This window comes from Peromyscus californicus, unplaced genomic scaffold (genome assembly GCF_007827085.1).
Source record: "Peromyscus californicus insignis strain IS unplaced genomic scaffold, ASM782708v3 Scaffold_9__1_contigs__length_137607984, whole genome shotgun sequence".
NCBI lineage: Eukaryota > Metazoa > Chordata > Mammalia > Rodentia > Cricetidae > Peromyscus > Peromyscus californicus.
Genome location: NW_026294617.1, coordinates 104,241,028 through 104,262,243, shown reverse-complemented (window position 1 = coordinate 104,262,243; position 21,216 = coordinate 104,241,028). Strand labels below are relative to the sequence as shown.

The following is a 21,216-nucleotide window of genomic DNA, read 5'->3' as shown; positions in this document are numbered from 1 at the left end:
TTTCACTTAAGAGTGCCTTTGAAATTTATGCCATTTTATATCACATTTGATTATAAAAATCTTAGGGGTTTGACTTTTCAATGCTTATATTCACATTGTGTTTGTGTGGGCTTATGTAAGAAAAGGAAAGCCTTTTTTGTACCTTTCTGTATTATTTTCTTATGAGCTCAAACGTCACCATGACTACCTGACATGAAATATTTGCAGTGGTATTCCCAAGTAAGTCAATTATATATCAAAGCTGAGTGAAAGCGGAGTAGTTAGTAATAGACATTATTCATCGAAACTGGTTTTTGAGGAATTATGAATGTTGCTGATATATTTTCTTTCTTCTACTCTACCTACCTGACATTAACGAGTTACAAAAGGGGCATTTGAAATAAACTTAGATTTTTTTTTTTTGCCTGATAGTGTAGGAGTCTCCATATTCTAACAGTTGCCTTTATTAAATAAACACACAGGGCACTAGACTTAAATGTTAAGATTGGAAATCTTACTTTATCATGGACAAATACAAGAAATTAGAATTCCACCATGATGAAAATAATGTATTATTGTTTCTTTTATCTGCTGTTTTAGTAGCTTACCTTGCTAGATAGTTGGCCTCCTAAGATAAAGAAGGATGCATCCAGTGAGGCACCTGGCCAGGCAGTGATGTCTGGGAGAATTTGTGAAACATTTTTGAAACCCCTGGTTGCTAGGTATGGCCCCTTTATACACAGCCTCTGAGTTATATAGGAAAAGGTGTGTGTACTCATTACTTTTTTACTGCTGTGTAGTGGGTAGCCATTCCAGCTTTGATCTGGAAGTTCCAACCCCCATTGAGGCTTCAGTAACTGTAACGCCTACAAGGTGGGGCCAAGAGAGGACCCTGAAGACCCAAGATTCGGATGCGCCGGCTCTCTTAGTTCCTGGACCCTGGACCCTGGAGGTAGACCGAGCAGAGTTCTCCAGAGAGCACTGCCGGACTGCACCATACCTTTCCCAGACTCTGTAAACTATCCATTCACTTGTAAGTTACCCCACAAAATAAACCTCCCTTTTAACCATGTGGAGTGGCCTTAATAATTTCACCAATATCTGGCACCCAACGTGGGGCACGAACCCACGACTTTGAGATTAAGAGTCTCATGCTCTACCGGCCACTCACATGGGGCAAATTCCAAAGGCCTGGGTGGCTCCCACCCTCAGCTTCCTCCCCGGCTGGCGGGTACCTGAAGCTGCAGGGTACCACAGCTTCTTAAAACCAGGAAAAACCTACATGGTTCCATTCCTGAAAAGGAGCTAATCTGGTCTCAGTTCCACAGCAAGTTTAGCCCCAAGACCAGTGAAATCCCAGAGTGAGGCGTTCCCCCTCCTCCCTGAGTGCCAGCTCCCGCCAAGCCCCACCAGTCCCAGAGCCCACTTATAAAATAAACACACTGACTCTTATATTATTTAAACTGCTCAGTCATTAGCTCAGGCCTACCATTGTCTAGCTCTTAATGTTATACTAAGCCCATTTTTGTTAATCTGTATGTTGCCACGTGTTCCGTGGCTTTACCTGTTGTCTCTGCATGATGCTCCCTGGACGGCAGCTCGTGTCTCTCCTCCCTGCCATCCTGTCCTTTTCTTTCTCCTCTCTGTTAGTCCCGCCAATACTTCCTGGCTGGCTACTGGCCAATCAGTGTTTTATTTATCAAGCAACCATCCACAGCACTGCTGAGATAAAATACCGTGACCAAGGCAAGCTTATAGGAGGAAGGGTTTGTTTAGCTTTACAGTTCCTAAGGGATAAGGGTCCATCATGGTGGTAAGTGGCAGGCATTCAGTGTTGAGAGCTCATATCTTGAACTGCAAGTATGAAGCAGAAGGCACGAAGTAAGAGTGGCTCAAATTCTTCAGACTGTCAAAGCCCACACGTGAATGCTTCCTCCAGCAAGGCCACACCCCTAAACGTTCCCATCAGCACCACCACCTGGGACCAAACATTCAAATACATGAGCCTGTGGGAGCATACTCATTCAAACCTCCACAGCTTGGTTAGGAATAAAAGGGGGTCGACAATTTTCTGTTAGTAATGTGGATATTTTACATATTCATCCAGACAACTATTTTGTGTGATTGTTTCTTTTCAAAAGTGGCTTATGGGGGTTAAGTGTAGTAGTGAGTGCATGCCTTTAATCCTCAGCACTTGTGAGACTGAGGGCAGCATGGTTTACAGAGTGAGTTCCAGGACAGCTAGGGTTACATAGTGAGACCCTATTTCAATCAAAGAAAACAAAACAGAACAAAACAAAATGACACATATAGTATTCAACTAATTATGCTTTGTTACATGATAATTTTTGGTGGTTGATAAAGCGTATTTGGCATGGTGTGATAAATACATAGCATGAAAGGTCTAGTTAGTCTTTTAAAGATAGCTCTTCTCAAAATGGATTCTATGAATAACATATCTGAAAGATCACCTGTGGTGTTTGAGAACAGCAGAACCTTTTGAGACCTCCTAGATGTGAATTTCAGGTGTTATCCAGGAATATATGTTTAACAAGATTAAACACGATCTCTAACTAGCTCATAAATGAAATCCGGTAGAATAACTACGACTTTGTGTTGAGAGTGGGGTGGGTTGATTTTCCTGAAGAGACAAGGCTGGGTGTGTACTGTCAGCACACAAGGACACAAGAATGTTAATAGGCCTTTCCTGTCCAACTTGTTGGCAACACTCTATCGGTAATTAAAGAAGCCAAGACCACACGGGGCATGTGGGAACAGAGGATGTTCTGCCAGCAAGCTGGACCCCTGTGGGTTTGTGCATCACCTTAACAGTCAGAAACGCTCTGTTCTGTGTTGCCGTGGAGTTGGAAGCCACAGCATTTAGAAGACGTTTAAGTCCCACTCTCAAAAGCAAGTCATTTCTGCGTACCTACCGAGTGTCCTTTTATTTATTGTTTGACCTCGTCAGCTCTCACCAGGAGTCCAGGCACAGGAGCACTGGAGAGGTTATGAAAATGTGTCCCCAAGCTTTAAAAATCAGAATTCGACTCTACTGTTGAGCACTTTGAATAACAAGATTGCTCAGAATGGTCTGTTATTCCGTCATAGTTGAAGTCCAGTCCATTATCCTGGCTGCATTCTAAACTTCTGCCTAAAGCGTCACGCAGCACATGAGAGATGATTAACAACTATCTCTGGCCTCATTAAAAGTTCTTAGCACATCAACTGCTAAAAGCAAAACCATGGACAAATTAGAGTTAGCAGTTTGTTCCTGCAAAAGACAGCTGATGAGTCCACCCTGAGCCAGGACTGGGCTCAGCAGTGGGCAGGCAGGAGGTATGGATAGAAAAAGGAGGTCCTTTCATGGAACAGCTACAAGTCTGTATTAGCCTTACTTGGAGTCTGGTGTGAGGAGCCTTTTGCTTCGTCTGGCTGTGGTCTGATTAGGTAGTGGCCCGAGACTGGGTAAAGCTCAACTGTTCTTTGGCCTGGCTCAGCAATTGTGCTAAGAATATACTTGTTAGCTGCAGTTTTTATCTGTGTGCTACCTTAGGTCCCAGTTTGCTACAGAGGGACTCATGGTACAGAGTCAGACAGCTTCTGGGTGAATTGTACTTGATTTGCTATAAATAATATGAAATAGAAAATACCCAGTAGTCCATATATATATGTATGTATATATATGCACATATATATATTTGAAAGTAGATAATTTTAAACTATACCCTGAATAGGGTTTCCCTTCTCCCAATTCGTCCCAGACCCCCGCTCCACCTTCCCACCCATCCAAATCCATACTCTTTCTTCCTCTGTATCATTAGAAAACAAATGGGAACCTAAAAAAATAATAAAAACATCAACAGACCTGTATGTGACCAAACAAACAATAAGGGAAGAAAAAGAGCCAAAGAAAAAGCACAGGAAACACATACAGACACAGAGACGCACAGAAATTCCATAAAAAGATAAAATCGGAAACCATAATGTATAAACAAATGACCTATAGGGTTAAAAAAAAGCCAACACGAAGTATTATGAGACCAATACCCCCTAAAATTGCCATTTAGTTTGCTTCGTGTTGGCTATCTACTGCTGGAGCTGGGGCCTGCCCTTAAGAGCAACTGTATACCCAGTAAAACTCCATTGGAGAACATTCATTTTCCCTTTGGGGGTTGTTACCAGTTGGGGAGAACTCTGGGTTAGGGATGAGGACAGGTGTCCACTTCCCCTCTCCGTGCTGGGACCCCATCTGGGTTGAACCTGTCCAGGATCTGTGCATGCTGCTTCTATCTCTGTGAGTTCATACTGTGTACCAGTCCTGTTGCGTCGAGAAGGCCTTGTTGCCTTCGTGTCCTCCATCCCCACCGACTCTTACAGTCTTTCTGCCTCCTCTTCTGCAGAGTTCCCTAAGCCTTGGGGAGAGGGATTTGATGGAGATATCCTATTTATGACTGAGTATTCAGAGATCTCTCACTCTGCACATTGTTCAGCTGTGCGTCTCTGTATTTGTTCACATCTACTGCAAGAGAAAGCTTCTCTGATGGCTGAGTTAGATACTCATGAGTATAGCAGAATGTCATTAGGAGTCATTTTATTGCTATGTTCCTATTAGCAGAGCAGTAGTATTTGGTTTTTCTCCTAGGTCTCTGACCTATCTCGTCTCAGGTTTTTGGCTCACCCTAGTACTGTTAGGCATGGGTTCCATCTCATGGAGTGGGCCTTAAATCCAATCAAGTAGTGGTTAGTTACTTCCACAACTTTTGTGCCACTATTACACGAGCGTATCTTGCATACACGTGACCATTGTAGATAGGGTTTGTAGCTGGGTTGGTGTTTCTCTTTCTCTTCTGGTAGTGTACAGAATACCTTCCAGTAATATGAACACTAGTCAGTAAGGGTAAAGGTTCTATACAGGCGTTAGCTCAACTTCTCTGTGTTCAGTGAGTTATGTAGGTGTTACCTTCAGCAATAGAGTCTCACCATCCCTTTGTGGAGAGCAATAGTCTAGGTTGTTTGGGAGTTTCCAGGCTCCTTTGGCCAATAACTTGATTAGGTGTAAATCATTCCTGGCACTCAAGGTTTTGTTTGGTGGCAAGAGATATTCAGTTAGGGCACCATCTCTTCTATTATTTGGCAATTCTATTTAGATCACCTTCATAATGTTTATATTTTAAGGTGCTTCTATTTTAGTATGTTTACATATGACCCTCAAATGGCCCTTCATGTTAGCTGTCTTTTTTCATGTTCCCTCCCTTACCTCACTCTTCCCTTCCCTCTTTATTTGATTCTCCATTCCATATATTTTTAAATTGTCTGTATAATTTAATATTTTATTTATTTGTAAAACTAAATATTGAATCAGTGCATTACAAAATAATAAGTATTGAATTCTATTAAGTCTAAGTGTCCTTTCTCTCCTTCCTTCCCTCCCTTTCTCCTTTCTTCCTCCCTCCCTCTGTCCCTTCCTCCCTCCCTCTCTTTCTCCCACCATCCCTCCCTCCTTCCCTCCCTCCCTCCCCCCCCTCCCTCCCTTCTTTCCTTTCTCCCCTTTGTTATCTAGCATACAGACATACATTAAAGAACTAATCTTGGCTTTGGTGATGATTAAGGAATTACATGGTAATCCAGATGTACGTGCCAATTGCCATTCTTATTTTTGCAGATTAGTCATTCAATTACAAGTATGTGCCAGAACCCAGCCATGAGCATGGTCAGTCAAGTCGTTAGTGTGCTCATCTGTTTTGTGTCTAACAACTGGATATGTTATTGAAACTTTATCTACTCTACACAGAATCACAAGGTGACCTAGAGGTAGAAAATAGTAAAAGAATAATAAAAAGAAAAGAATTATAAAAACATGAGATGTGGGAATGTGTGTAGGACACCATATGAATTATGTATTATTGATTCTTTGTTATCCTTGGTTTCTGTTCTGGTATACTGTATAGCATTAAACAAGTCTACATTTTCAGAACTCCTCACAAAAGCTCTTTGAGTCGTGTTCTAAACCATATTTTCATTGGTTCTCTACTATGCCCGGACAACATTCTCAAGGATTTACATATATCAGCTAGGTTAATTCTCACAGTCCACCTGTTTTATACACAAACCAAATGAGGATAATGGGAACTTGGTGACTTGCTTAAGGTCACACAGTTCGTGGAAGGCAACAGAACCAGGATTAGGAAAACAGTTCTCAGCATGTCCTGCTGCTGTGCTGGCCCTCTAAGCAAAGAACAGTGCAAGAAGGGAGACATGAGAGAAAGTAGACAGCACATTGTAAGCTTGTGGGCACTGGAAAATTCTACCCACTGGAAAAATTGCATCTATGTTAGTCATACTCCCCCAACACACACACACACACACACACACACACACACACACACACACACACACACACACAACCAAGAGTTAAAGAAACAAAAATGAGGAAAAATTAATCTAGAAGAAAACAGAGAAGTATTTTACTGATTTCAGGTCTGTAAAATATAAAAATAATAAACTCCCATAGAAGTAGAAGTTTACATTTTGTAATTTATATAAAAAATACTAGATATATCTGATGAAAAAAAAGGACAGAATTTTACAATGTCTGTGTAAATACGTTCAAAACAAAAGACATTTTAAATTCTTTAAGAAAACACAAAGTCAAAGAACAAAGATGCAGTTGACAATAACTACAACGTGACTAATGTTTCAATAATAAGAGGGCCGTGTCAGCATCACAAGACTGTGATGTCAGCAGGACAAGACAGACATGAGTTTGTGCTTGAACTGAAGTTGCCTTACCTATGACCAGCTCAAGGCAGGTCAGAGATGTGCACATCCCTAGTCCCTCGATATCATTATTGCATCTTTAGGAATTTAAGGATGCCGACAGCCAATCAGGGACAGAAATTTATAAATAGTTTTTAATCACAAAATTGTTTAAAATAATATAAGTCAAAGAGACCAGTTAATTATAAATGTTTGCAGAAAGCTAAAAATAATCTGAAAAAAATTTATCTGTGAGATTTAGAATATGTTCCAAACCTTTTACATAGGAGATATAATACTTATTTGGTAAAGTTATTTTTTGAAGTAAAAGACAATATTATCACCCCCAATTTTTTTTTTTTTTGGTTTTTCGAGACAGGGTTTCTCTGTGTAGCTTTGCGCCTCTCCTGAAACTCACTTGGTAGCCCAGGCTGGCCTCGAACTCACCGAGATCCGCCTGGCTCTGCCTCCCGAGTGCTGGGATTAAAGGCGTGCACCACCACCGCCCGGCCACCCCAAATTTTTGAAAACATCTCTACATACATATAGAATACATATATAGAAAATTCTCAAAAAACCACATGAATTTTAGAATGTTGAATTTAGGTAATGGACTATTATGACTTCAGCCATTTTTTAAAATTCAGTTTTTAAATATTCTACTATGAGCTGTGTGTGTGTGTGTGTGTGTGTGTGTGTTTATAATTATTTGTCATTTCTGAGGTATGGGATACTATTAAAAGCAACAATGAGTGAAAGAACATAGAAACAAAGTATTTCACACATATTCTCTTAGAATATACCTTTAAATATTTCTTTATGTTTGTAACAAGCCATTTCATTTAATGTCACCTTTGTTTAGACTTTCAGTCGGTTTGGAGGAAAGACTTTAATAGAAGTACATTTTTACTATTTACTTTTTAGTAAGAAAAGGAAATTTACTACTATCATTTCTTGAATGTGACCAACCTTTAAGCAGCAGGTGGAGTGGTTAATTAAGAACAGCTGAGAGAGGTTCTGGAAGCTTCTGGAAGCAGTCCCACTCAGGGAAACACTCCTGTGTGTGCACACATTGGAAATTATCCTGCTGCCTCAGAAGCAGGCTTGGAAGGCCTTTTACTTTTCATGTTGGTAATGACAATTGTGATGGTAACATAGTCTAGTTTTATGTCTTGAGTGCAACGTGCAGTAGCATTTTGAAATAATGCAGTTGGGTCCTTAGGATTTACAACTCTTGTGCTAGCCTCATCCCCAAAGAGAAATCTTCTTTTCATTCTGGATGCAGTTCAAACTGCTGGCTCTGCCCCAAGACAAGAAAGGGAATTGGGCACCAGAGGATCAGAATGAATGCTGGGCCAGGAATGTGGCAGTAGTAGCCACCTGTCCCCCAGTCAACAGATGACTAATATTCAGTACTTCTGAAGGGATCTGGGCAGGTGATGATGAATGGGGGCCCCTCCAGCAAGACTGGGTTCACTCTCAGTTCTACCACTTTTTTACCCCCAAATCCACGGGCAAGTGACACAATCCCACCGAAGCCAGGCTTCCTCATTTGAGAAGCTTATGAGGATTAAATAAGATTATGAATGTATTTGACATATAGTGAGGCTAGCTGCTCATGTTGTCATACAAGGTACAAGAGATAGCATAAGTGCACATTGCTTATTCCCCCGAGGCTCTGAGAATCTAGTGGGACAGCCTAAGCATGTACACAAAACAGGTTGCATCTTTAATCTTATGAATAGATAGTGGACTAGAGGGAAGACAGACTCCTATCAGGATGTGATATTTGCTGAAAAAATACTTAACATGAACCAATCACTAAAGCTGCATTGATATCTATATTTCTATATCTGCACACCACACACACACACACACACACACACACACACACACACACACACGCACACACACACGAGTCTTGTAAAACTATTAAACATGATTGCTCAATGTGCTATTTGGCAAGTGCTACCTTAAAACAAGTGCAGTACATAAAACACATTGTAATTAATTCTCTTGCTTGAAATCGTAACCACAAGAAGAAGGCACCAGCCAGGATAAATCTTACTAATGCTGGTGTCTACTTGACACAGTCAGTGGTAACTTCATAGCTGTGTTGGCGAGGAAACAGTTACCAGCACAGTGCACACCACTGGTGAGGGAACTTAGGAAATGAAAGCGGTTCATGCCTCGGTCCACAGGCTTTCAGTATGGCCCCGTGTGCTTCCCACAGTGTTTTCCCATTTTACACAATGCCAGCCAGAAATGGCAGAATGGCAGCCTTCTCTTCGTGACCTTCTCAGTATCTTTTACCTTTACAAATGTAATTACTGGGGCAAAGGGGAGCTGCTATCTTGTTCTTCATCAATGATCAATAGTGAAAATGGGATATTTCAACTAGGTCAAATTTGGCTACAATGTTTTGCTTGTTACTAGTTGTAAACAGGTACCCCCTCCCCCAACCTTCTTATGAAATGCAACGGTAACTGGGGATTTTTACTGAGTTCCAACAGAATTAACTTTGTAGTGTAAGCCAGATGTTAAAAGGTAAAGCTGAATGCTTTGTGAGTTTAGAATACTTGATTTTCTAAGCTTTTCACCAACTGCTGTGTGTTATATCTTGTCCTTTAAAACACACATTCTTTTCTAAACCAATTTCCTATTTTATCCTTTACACTTTGAGTATAAGATTACATACCCCCGTCCTTCCAGGAACGACATAGAGTTAAATTTAAATTGTGGAAGCCATTCCCCACGATTGAAATTTACGGCACAAGGGTTAAGTTTGGAAAGTCAGCAGGCTCCACCCTGTGAGGTGGAAGTGGTCTCTCAGTTGTGTCTTGGCCTCATGGGGAAAGGACAGCTGTGGCATCTCAGTGTGTTCTACTTGTGGTAAACATCCCGCACAGAAGCGGGTTTCAGTTTCAGTACACATGCACACAGACACGTGGAGAATTTCTGTTCTGTCAATCAGAGCTTTCCGCATCTCTTATAGGTATGGGCAGGTCATCTTTGGTCCCTTTTAGAGGCAGCACAGTGAGTCCTTCCTTAATCCTGTGACACTGCACCTGCTGGTTCTGTGCCAGCCATGATTTCACCCAACATCCTCAGAACCCTCAATCAAATATGCTGCTGTTGTTCATATTCTGTCCCTATTGTTATGTGAAAATACGATCATTGAGGGATGGATCCTCTTGGTTTTTCATTTAGCCTCTAACAAGTAACTGGCACAGAGTAGGTGCTTCAAAAATAATCAGCTATCAACAAAATAACTTTTTGTTAGTAACTGGTTATTTTTAACCATTTGCTCTGGAAATACTTAACTAACTTAATTCCTCTATTTATAAATGGAAAACTTCCATTTTCCAATGTGCGTACGTTTAGATTGGTACAATTATGGATCCTGTCAGAAATTTTACACACATTAACTTAGTCACACTAGGGAGTAATTCCCTTTCCATATGGTACACATGTATATGTGATTTTCTTTTTTGTTTTAAACTTAACATTAGATTTCTTGATACTGGAGTGATGTGGTTAAGGTAAAGAAACAAATGGAAAGGTGTTTTTTTTTATGTTTAATTTACCATAATTCTGGCGCACTGGAATTCTGCTTTTATCTTCTAAGTTTCATTGTTTGTATTTAGCATCCATGTGGCCAGTAATATGCAAATATGTAAAGGCACCTTAGAGCCGTTCATTCCCCTGTAAAGCCCACATACTTCAGAAAATGGGATAAATGAATATGTTTCCAACAATTAAATGAACATTAGAAAGATGGGCTCTTGACATTTTATAGGCGTAATGAACTTAATAACAGTTCCACGAATGGGATTAGAGACAAATAAATGATTTCTAATAAACAACGTAATTATCTTACTGAAATTTCAGACACCTAATAATTAGAAAGACTTTAAAAAAAACCAGGAACTCCAAGAATTGCATAAATAATTTGTGAGCCCATTATTTCTAGAAAATAAAATATTATTTTGGAATAAGACATGGTATTATAAACATAATGAATTTGAGTTTTTATGTTAGTCCAGTGTAGACATTAATATTGTCAAAGACTAAAATTTGAGTTCAGAATTTTTTTTGAGTCCTGATATCATAATGTGTGCTTGTTTGGCTGTAATTAAGTGATACCCTCAAGAAAAGGCAATCTCACTGGTAATTACAGGAAGATTCCCAAGTGTTATAAACAAAGACCTCAGACTGTGTATATTTCCATGTCCATCTCATTGGGGCCACACAAAATCATCAGCCTAAGGAAATGCATTACAATGGAAAAACCTGTGCAGTTTCTTTGAAAATAGTGGTTATAATGTCAGGGAAATTACTGGAAACTTTCCTTCAAGACTTGATGCTTGGTTCAACCTTGAATAATTCAATGTGAAAAAAGCAATCTAGGTTAGACTGAGCTATGTGTGGGGCACGGCCAGCACCACCAAGCTGTTTCTGACTGATGGATGTCTACTTTCAAGCAGATGGTCTCTGAAGCTGGAGAGTAATCAGACCAATGGGGATAAAAATCGCATTGCCTGTCTCAAGGGGACAGTAGTGAATTAACACTGCAGGACATCTAACATGATAAAACATTGATGAAGGATATTTTCACTTGATTGGGTCTGTTTTTTCATATCATGAGAGTTGTAAAAAACATAAAGGGAGCTAAAACTTAATTAAGGTCCATTTAGCCTCATCTTTAAGTATTGCATTGGGGTAAACTTTAAAGTCTTTCCTGGAAGATATGCTGTAATATCTTAACACAGTGATTAGTCAGGGAATGAAAAGCATTTCATTCCAACATATTTTAAATTGTCAAACAAAATGTTGTAGCATAACTTTCTCTCTTTATCCCTGACCAGAAGTTGTTAGAATTGATTATTATTCATTTCCAAAACCTACTATTTATGGTTAGTAAAGATCCAAAAGAGAATTCCTTTGAATTTGTGTACATTTTGTGAAAGTTTGGTGAACACTTTTGTTCATCTATCCCATGCATGTTGAGTTGATGAAGATAGAACATTCTTAGCAGAGGTACCTGGTTTGTTAGAAATTAGGACATGATTAAGTATAGGATTTGTGCTGAAATAATTTCGAGGGCTGGTGATATAGGTCAGTTAATAGACTGCCTAATGTGCATGGAGTAATGGGATTATTCTCAGAATCACATAAACTTGAGTGAGGTGGCCCATACCTATGATTCCAGCCCTGCTGGGATGGAGGCCAAAATCTTTGTTTTTTGACTGCATAAATAAGTTTGAGGCCAAGCTGGAATACATAAGATCCTAAAACAAAACAAAAAGACACATTTCCTTATTATCCAAAGAATATCAGTTGAAGATTCTCAGTTGACGTCTGAGCGCTGTTTCGACTTCAATAGAATGTAGACAGACCTGTTAATTAACTTTCAGTGTAGGGGCAGGAGAGATGGCTTAGTGGTGAAGACTAACCCTCTCTTCCCACAACGGGGTTTCACTAGGTAGCCATGGCCGGCCTGGAATTTGCTATGTAAACCAGGCTAGCATCGAACTCACAGAAGTGTACCTGCCTCTGCCTCCTGAGTGCTGGGATTAAAGACGAGTGAATGTCACCACCTCTGACTATTTGCTGCTCTTGCATGGAACCTGTGTTCAGTTTCCAGCAACCACATGGCAACTCACAATTGTTGGAAAATCCAGTTCTAGGGGCTCTAATGCTCCTCTCTGCCCTCTGGGCACCAGGCACACATGTGCTACAAAAACATACATATAGGCAAACACTTACATTTGAAATAAAAAGAAATCTTACAAAAAAAAAGTCCTTCCATCTGGGTGTGGTAGCACATGCTTTTAATATTGGGCCCAGTCTTGTCTAGATAGTTCCAGGACAGCCAACCAAGGCTAACTACACAAGGAGACACTGTCTAAAGAAGAAAGAGAGAGCTGGGCGGTGGTGGCGCACGCCTTTAATCCCAGCACTCGGGAGGCAGAGCCAGGCGGATCTCTGTGAGTTTGAGGCCAGCCTGGTCTACCAAGTGAGTTCCAGGAAAGGCGCAAAGCTACACAGAGAAACTCTGTCTCGAAAAACCAAAACAAAAAAAAAAAAAAAAAAGAGAGAGAGAGACAGAGAGAGACAGAGACAGAGAGAGACAGAGACAGAGAGAGAGACAGAGAGACAGAGAAGAAGAAGGAGGAGGAGGAGGAGGAGGGAGGGAGGGAGGGAGGGAAGAAAGAAGAAAAGAAAGAAAAAAGAAAGGAAGGAAGGAAGAAAGAGAAAGGAGAGAAGAAAAAATTATTCCAAAGTGAGGTTTATATTTTTTTTATAGTGTTCATATATGAAATACATATTTCCATGTTATTTTAACTATTGAAACTATTAGAGAGTATTATAGGAAAACCATGATAATAAGTTTAGGACTTGTATAATATTTCAGTTGTCTCTATACATCATTTTGAGTTCAGTCAAACTTTTTTTAAGTGTTGCATAAGGAGTTAAACGTGCATGATACTTATCTTGATTGCTCGCAATTTTTAAAAATATAAAATAGCAGCTTGATCTAGTGATAATCCTTGTGTAAATGCATGACTAATTAAATCAAATCATGCTGGTATTGAGAAGAGAGTGTGTGGAATCCTCACTACTGGAGACAGATACTCTGGGTCCCCTTTTGTCCTTTTGTACCCGTATGCCTCAGAGTATCTTCAAGTTCTCTGTTTGGGTTATGGCAACAACCTTCTGAGTTGTGTACACATGTGAGCACACCTATGATTTGATTCCTTATTGTTCTACATTCATCCCTTTCAAGAAAAGCCACAGATTGCAAAGCAAACTTAGCAGGTATCCTCCGTGCCGGTAACCAGAATATGTGCTCTTACATCCTTCCAGCAATTCTAGGAAGTGTTTTTTGATCAGAACTTGAGACATATAAAGAACCAATATGGAGCTGGAGAGAGAATTCGGTGGTTAAGAATACTTACTGCTCTTTCAGAGGACCCAGGTTAGGTTCCCAGCACCCACATGGCACCTCACAACTCTCTGTAACTCCAGTTCCAGGGAATCTGATGCCTCTTCTGACCTCACCTCTGAAGACTCCTACATGTATGTGGTACACTCACATACATCCAGGCACATATACATATACACATAAAATAAATATATTAAAAAACCAAGACCATACAATTCATCATTTATTAAATGTGGGTTTTAGCTTACCCTGTTTCTAAGCAGAGTTCCAAGAACCTACAATTAAAAGTCCTATGCTGGGCAGCAGTGGCGCACGCCTTTAATCTCAGCACTCAGGAGGCAGAGCCAGGAAGATCTCTGTGAGTTCGAGGCCAGCCTGGTCTACAGAGCAAGATCTAGGACAGGCACCAAAGCTACACAAAGAAACCTTGTCTCAAAAAACAAAAACAAAACAACAAAAAAAAGAAAGTTAAAAAAATGTTAAAAATCCTAATCATACAGTTCATTTCCCCAGTGTTCACATTGTTATCCCTCACCTTCCAGTATATTTCACCAAGTTTTCTTGACTTTGTATTGCCATTGACTGCAGGTCAGTTTGCCACATTGACTGGTAAATGACTGTGTTTCTGCTAAGCAGTAATGGCTTCCCAAATCAGTAAGTGAAATTCCACAGGGAACAGCATGATTTCCTTCAGTCAGCACAGACTTATGGGGGGGGGGGGGGGATGTGTACCTAAAAGAGATGGGAGGGGGATGTTCTTTGTCCTTCTGTTAAGGCCCAAGACTGCCAGCTGAGTCACACCTTTATCCCAGTGTCTTTCAGTCTTTAAAATGAATAAATCCATTATTTAAGTATAAGGGACCATTTATGACCCCCAGTGTTATTTCAGTGTTAATTGAATATTAAAACCACAAAACTCCTTAAACTCTATGGTAACTTGAATTTAGGGCAAAAGCCTGAGCTCCTGCATTTCTAGGCCTAGGTACCCACCCTTATATGCTAACTAAACAAATAAGAGTGAAAGCAGAGAGAGAGAGGTATTTCAATACTTCAGGAATAAGAAAAAATTAAGTGATCTCAAGTTCATCCTCAAGGTATTAACATGAGTTTTATGTTTAAATAGGGGTCATATTGGGGCAAGAGGTTTGCATAATTAAGCAGTGTTGGTCAAGGCATGGTCTCATGGATCATTTTCTTGGTTCTAGTTTTGTAAGATGGCTCAAAAACTGTCATTGCTGTTGCTTGAGGAGATCCATTCTAATTCTGTTCTGGGAGCTTTCTTGTCGTATCAGATCACTGCCCTCTTCTGGAGGTTCCATCCAGGGAGGCTTGGCTGTTCTAGAACCCAAGTGCCTACTTATAGCTGTGTGCAGAGACTGGTTGAGCAGAGAATGGGTATCACACCTTTCAAGCAGGAGTTTCACCCCAAGCATCTTCTAAGGGCCCATTATATTATACTGCTGCTAAAATGGAAGTCTTACATTCACAATTGAGTGTTCCTAATAGCATTCAAATAAATGACATTAGTTCAGTAGAATGGATAAAAATGTCTAAAGCTAAGCACAAATATTCAGATTAGTAGTGATAAGGGATGGCCTGAAAATCCCACATTTAGCTTACTATATTTCTGAAATCAACTTCAATGAAAACAGTATATAGAATACCTTTTAAAATATATTTATTTATTTACATCCCATCCTGACTGCAGGTTCTCCTCCCTCCTCTCTTCTCCTCCAGTCCCTCCCTCCATCCTCCTGCCCCCCCCATCCACTCTTCCTCCATTTCTATTCTAAAAAGGGCAGGCCTTCCCTGAGTACCAACAAAATATGGCACATCAGGTTGCAGTAGGAATAAGCACTTCCCCATGTATTAAGGCTGGGCAAGGTGACCAGGATGAGGAAGAGGGTCCCAAAAGTCAGTAGTAAAAGAGTCAGAGACATCACATGCTACCACTGTTAGGAGTCCCACAAGAAGATGGTGTACCTTTTTAATCAACCTCGACACAATATTATTAATATGTTTAAGTTTTTCTCTCCTATTTCAGGGTAATGAAACTTTAAGCAATTAAAGAAATTTGATGGCACACCACTCGGCAATCTTTTCAAACTCTCCTTATTGACTTGACATGAAATTAGTGTTTGATGGATAGGAATACTCAGCCCACGTAAAGCTAGAGTTGAATCCAAGTACAAGGTCAAACTGAGAACTGTTTCTCAGAGGGTTGCTGCTACACTCACTGCTGACAGTTCCTGCAAGTTGACCCTGCGAAGATGACATCAGCATCGGGTGTTGGTGCACACTTACTGTTGTCTTTTAGGCTTTTTAATTTATGTATTTATTTTTTTGGTCAGGTTCATAACTATCCTGCCAAGTCTCAAAACTTCTATGCAAAACTTTTACATAGAATGCACCCCCACAAACACAGACACATACAATAAACAAACAAACAAACAAACAACATCCACACAAACATCCACACATCCTAGACCTCACTTGTTAGACACTGATTTAGAAGCACAAAATACTAAGTAATTTGGTTGTGCTCTATCATAGGCTAGCCAGCTACATGGCCTGGAGCTTGCTTTATTTTCCTTGTTAGATTAGTATTGAAATAATCTAATAATAAGTATAATTATTTTTAAATCTGAGTAGTCATGGGCTCCAAGCCTTTGGTGAAGCATTCCTTTAGGCTATAGTGGGCCTTGGGAACACACATTCCTCTTCATGTTCATGCTGGGTGCGAGAAAAATCCTATTTTGCTGATGTTCAGATACAAAACTGGAACTGTGTCAAGACAAATTGAAGAGGAAGCTTTTCGTTTTTGGCTGCAGATGTCACATGAGGGTTATAAAGCGGGTGCACTTAATGAGAACCATATGTTGCATATTAAAATCTTCAGGCAGAGCTGAGCATTCGAATTCCTTCCCAAGAACGAAGCTTTACAGGCTGAAGCACAGTTGGCTGTAGGATTTGAGGGTCCTAGGGACCGACACAAAGTAGCAAAGCAGAGAGAGGGGTTAGTCCTCGGTTTGTCTAGACCTTCTCCCCAAGGAGTTACCATTGCTTCTTTTATTTCTTTATTGAGCTTTGATGTGAGAACATTCCTGGCTGAGTAAAGAAAACGGTTTTGAAGGCGTGCCTTCCTCCTGATCATCCTTGACTTAAAAGCTCTACTTTTATGTTTTCATAATTGGAGGGAAAGATAGATTGACAAAAATCTCCTTCTCCTCCCATTCCCTCTCATCCCCTCCTCTCCCCTTCTGTCTTCTCCTTTCTTATCTCTGTCTGTCTATCTGTCTGTCTGTCTCTCTCTCTCTCTCTCTCTCTCTCTCTCTCTCTCTCTCTCTCTCTCTCTCTGTGTCTATCTGTCTCTCTCTTTCTTTCTCTCTCCCTGTGTGTGTGAATCCTCTTTTATCTTCTTATTGATTAAAGGTAACCAGGCTCCTGTTGTCTAAAGCTGTTTTGTCAAGAGCTGTAATCACAGATTGACCTCATTGTAGGACAGTGTCTTGACATGTGTATTTGTCAATGTCTGTGCATGAAAGAGATATATATTTCTAAGTATGAGTATGTATTTGAACCTCATAATAGTTCATTTTTTTCTATATATACATTTTGGGAGTTTATTTTAATTCTGTCCTGGAAATTCATGTTCTTGAACCATATGATAATATCTGTTTCATTTATTGCATTTCCTCACTTGGGGAAAACTAAGTTCTTTCATAGGGTTGAAGAAGAATCTCACATATATTAAACTGCCTACGAGGTTCCTGGCAGGATGGCACAAATGTTACATTTACTATAACACTAGGAATACTATTTGCTAGAGTTCCAGGGTTTTGCTCTAAGTCTTGAACTTGGATCCATTTTTAAAAATGTAACTCAAAAAAGAGACAACCAGTTAAGAAAACTTGATACTCTGTGAGAACAAAAGCACCTGCCACCTGCCCATTCTTTAGAGAAGTTTGGCAGAGGTCCTTGTGGACTTTCTGGCGCTGCCGTAGTGTACTATCTGGGCTGTCTTGATGTCTTAGGCATCCTTTGTGGATGGTCTCTCCCTTTACCCCTGCTTGTTTATTGTGTTTGTTGTTGGCTCCTCTAAGAACAGAAAGCAGATTGATCTGTGACTGTGTTGGAGCCCTGGAGGCATGGAGGGACATGTTGATAGACTGTCTCCTAAAAATAAAAGATTAATTTGCATTTATGTATATGTGTGTATTGTGTGAGTGTATGCCATGTGTGGGTGCACACAAAGGCCAGAATAGGGTGTGCGGTGCTCTGGAACTGGGGGTCCAGTTGGTTGCATGCTGCCCTGTGGGGGTTCTGAGAACCAGACAGAGGTCTTCTGGAAGAGCAGTGAATGTTTTTTAACCAGGGAGCCATCTCTCCGGCCCCCTTGACTGGCTTTTTAATGTTGTGAACACTTTACCACTTTCCTCTTCATTCCCAAATGAAAAAAGTTTCTGGGTTCTTTTCACTCAGATCTTAAAGTTTTGCTAGTTGAAAACAGCAGCAGGTGAAAACCAGTAAGAATGCCCTGTGTGGCACTTTTATCATAAATGGCATGGTGTGCAGAACTTGTAGACCAAGGGCACATGTGTGGTCATGCCAAAGGAAATGAACCCACTTTATCAGTGGGAAATCTGTAGTGTTTTCTACTTTGGAAATTTGCATCATTTGAGAAGTTGAATGGCAGAGAAAGTTCCTGACTCTGATAAATGTGAAATAGATCTTGAATCTTCCCTCATCCCCAAGTAATCATATGACCTAAGAAACTTTCTAGGCATCTTCCCTCATAATGACACACCATTCCTTATAGTCTTACTATGAATATTGATTATCTGACGCACATGGCTCTCTTAGCTCTTTTCTTGGCTCATAGTAAACACTCAGTAAATATTACCTACAATTATTTGCTTCATGCACAAATTGTAAGCATTTCCTTGGCTCAGTTTTTAGTACAATTTATAATGAATCTATTTTGGAAAAATTGTGCTTACATAATAATACTTTTATAGTTTATATAGGGACTTCATATTATCTTATTTTCATTGATTTAGAGTAAAAAATAAGATCTATTGTGTGCTCTTCATAGTGCCATGTGGAACATCGAGTTTCACTTAAGTCTTGTAGCAAGAAACCCAGCAGGGAAAACCCCACTGGAGTTTAACATTAGGTAAAAATAGCAAAATAATTTCATAGAAGAAGCATTTTGAAGTGAGTCATAATTCAGTTTCTGCAGCATTGCAGATGGAATCAGGGCACTCTGCCATGGGCATGGCTTTCAGGAAGGATATAGAATGGGGCATCCTGGGAAGCAGAATCAAGGCATCCTGTGAAGGAGAACCGAGGCATCCTGGGAAGGACAACATTCCCACACTAGTCACACCATGAGGCTTCTTCAAAGAAACAGAACATGGATTCTGGATGTCTAGATTTCAGCCACGCCTTTTACCTCTTAAGCATCTGTCTGGCTTGGAAGCCTGTAACCCATGTAGTACTCAGACTGATGTGAAATCATTCAGTTCTCAGGTTTTCAGGGTTCCTGAGTGTAAATCACTTAACGATGTGCAAGCAATCATTTATTTGAAACTCCCTGAGAAAATATTCCCATTTCTATTACCTGCCCATCATCACAAATTTAAAAAACAGCTTTGACAGAGTTTGCCAAGAATCCCTGCCAAGTGTAGTCTTCTTCGAGGGAAGGAGGCTATGCAATCTACTGAGGGGAATGTTGTCAAACCTGAAAGAAAACAGAAGTTATCAAACTCAGCTCTCATATCCAGATATGTGAATGACATCCCCCTCTTCAGACCCCTTTTTCCCTTGGTCGGATATTATACTACAAGAAAATTTATAATAGTTATATAAGTGTCTTTAACCCTAACAAAAGTTTATTGTCATTATTATGTTAAGGTTTGAAAGTCAGAATATTTATTCAAGCCTGGGGCAATGGTTGTAACTCTGCCATTGGAACAGTCCTCTAGACTTTTCACGAGGCAAATACAGCTGATTTTCCCAGGACCAGATTTGTGGAAACTGTGGGAAGATGGAAAACTTAAAACAAAGTCTCTATCCAGAGAGACTTTACCAAGATATTTCAGTCTAGTATTATGTCAGCTGGTTTACATTTAATAATGTTTTCCCCAAATCACTAGGAGTACAAAATTTGCATCAGCGCAGTCCACACCTGCCAACTAACGCTCTCCCTATCTTCAAAGCTTCTTACTCTCTCCCCATGAGGCTGGATGACTGTAGTGACCCTGACTCGGTGTCCTTCAGCCGAGTCATCTGAAAACTGGCAGAAAAGAAAGAGAAGGAGGAACTCAGGCAGCTTTAGTTTCATCTAGTTTTCAAATTCTTTTTTTCTTTCTTCGTTGACTTGCCATTAGGCTCAGTGTCAGTTCTCTAAAAACCCAATTGAAAACAAATGCATAGGGGCTCTGGAGACGGCCCAATGCATGAAGCACTTGCTGCACAAGCTAGGGACCAGAACTAGGATCCCCAGAACGCACAGAAAAATCTTAGCAGGAATGAGGGCCCCTGTAAGCCCAGGACTGGGGAGGCAGGGGCAGAGGAGCCCAGAGGCAAGCAGGCTTGCATGATGAACCCATGGGTGAGCTCTCAGTTCAATGGACGGACTCTACCTCCATAAATAACATAGGAAGTAAAGTGGTGATGGAGCAAGACACCTCACACCAACCTCAGACCTCCATGATCACACGTTTTCATGCATCCCTGTTCACGTGTCCACCCATACACACGTGAACACCATTGCACACAACGCTTGAGTGTGGGGAAAACAAATCTAAAATGAGGAACAGTAGAATTTTGCGTAGTGTAAATTCATCCTTAAATTGGATGAAGATTTGGAATAAAGTAGTATCGGCCATTTTTATGTTAATGGTTCCTTTGTATTCTTGTATGGACAGAGTGTGTTTCCCATGGACGTCAACATCCATAAACCACTGTATGGTTGGCTACTGCCTTGTGCTGTGGAGGAAAGCTGGGTGTTTTAAAGCCTGTACTGAAGCATTTTCCAGCCAAAGTGTGTCTGATGTGTCGTGTTAACACTCTTGTCGTCCTGTATCTGGTGCGTTTGGTGTTCTGCAGGATTCACCAAAGGCCTTCTCTTTCTCTTGCAGTCCGACAGCAATGCCAGCTTCCTCCGCGCTGCCAGAGCAGGCAACCTGGACAAAGTTGTGGAATATCTGAAGGGGGGCATCGACATCAACACCTGCAATCAGGTAAGAGTAGGGGGGCTTTAGCTCCTGAATCGAGCAGCACCTCATATCCAGGCAGAGTTACAGAGCCCAGCACTATTTTTTGTTAATATTGATCTACTGAGGTATTAGAAAGTTGATCTTGCCGGGCAGTGGTGGTGCACGCCTTTAATCCCAGCACTCGGAAGGCAGAGGCAGGCGGATCTCTGTGAGTTGAGGCCAAGCCTGGTCTACAAAGCGGGTTCCAGGAAAGGCGCAAAGCTACACAGAGAAACCCTGTCGGAGTGGGGGCGGGGGGAGAAAGTTGAT

At 40.6% G+C, this 21,216-nt stretch overlaps 1 protein-coding gene across 50 annotated transcripts in view; it reads left to right on the top strand.

The window, feature by feature from the left end:
* Positions 1 to 21,216, top strand: part of Ank2 (ankyrin 2) — a 596,871-nt gene that overhangs the window by 383,347 nt on the left and 192,308 nt on the right. For all 50 annotated transcript variants that reach the window (XM_052731611.1, XM_052731615.1, XM_052731610.1 and 47 more), the window contains one exon: positions 20,830 to 20,931. In XM_052731611.1, the coding sequence (XP_052587571.1) occupies positions 20,830 to 20,931 (102 nt within the window). The remainder of the gene's footprint in view (positions 1 to 20,829; positions 20,932 to 21,216) is intronic.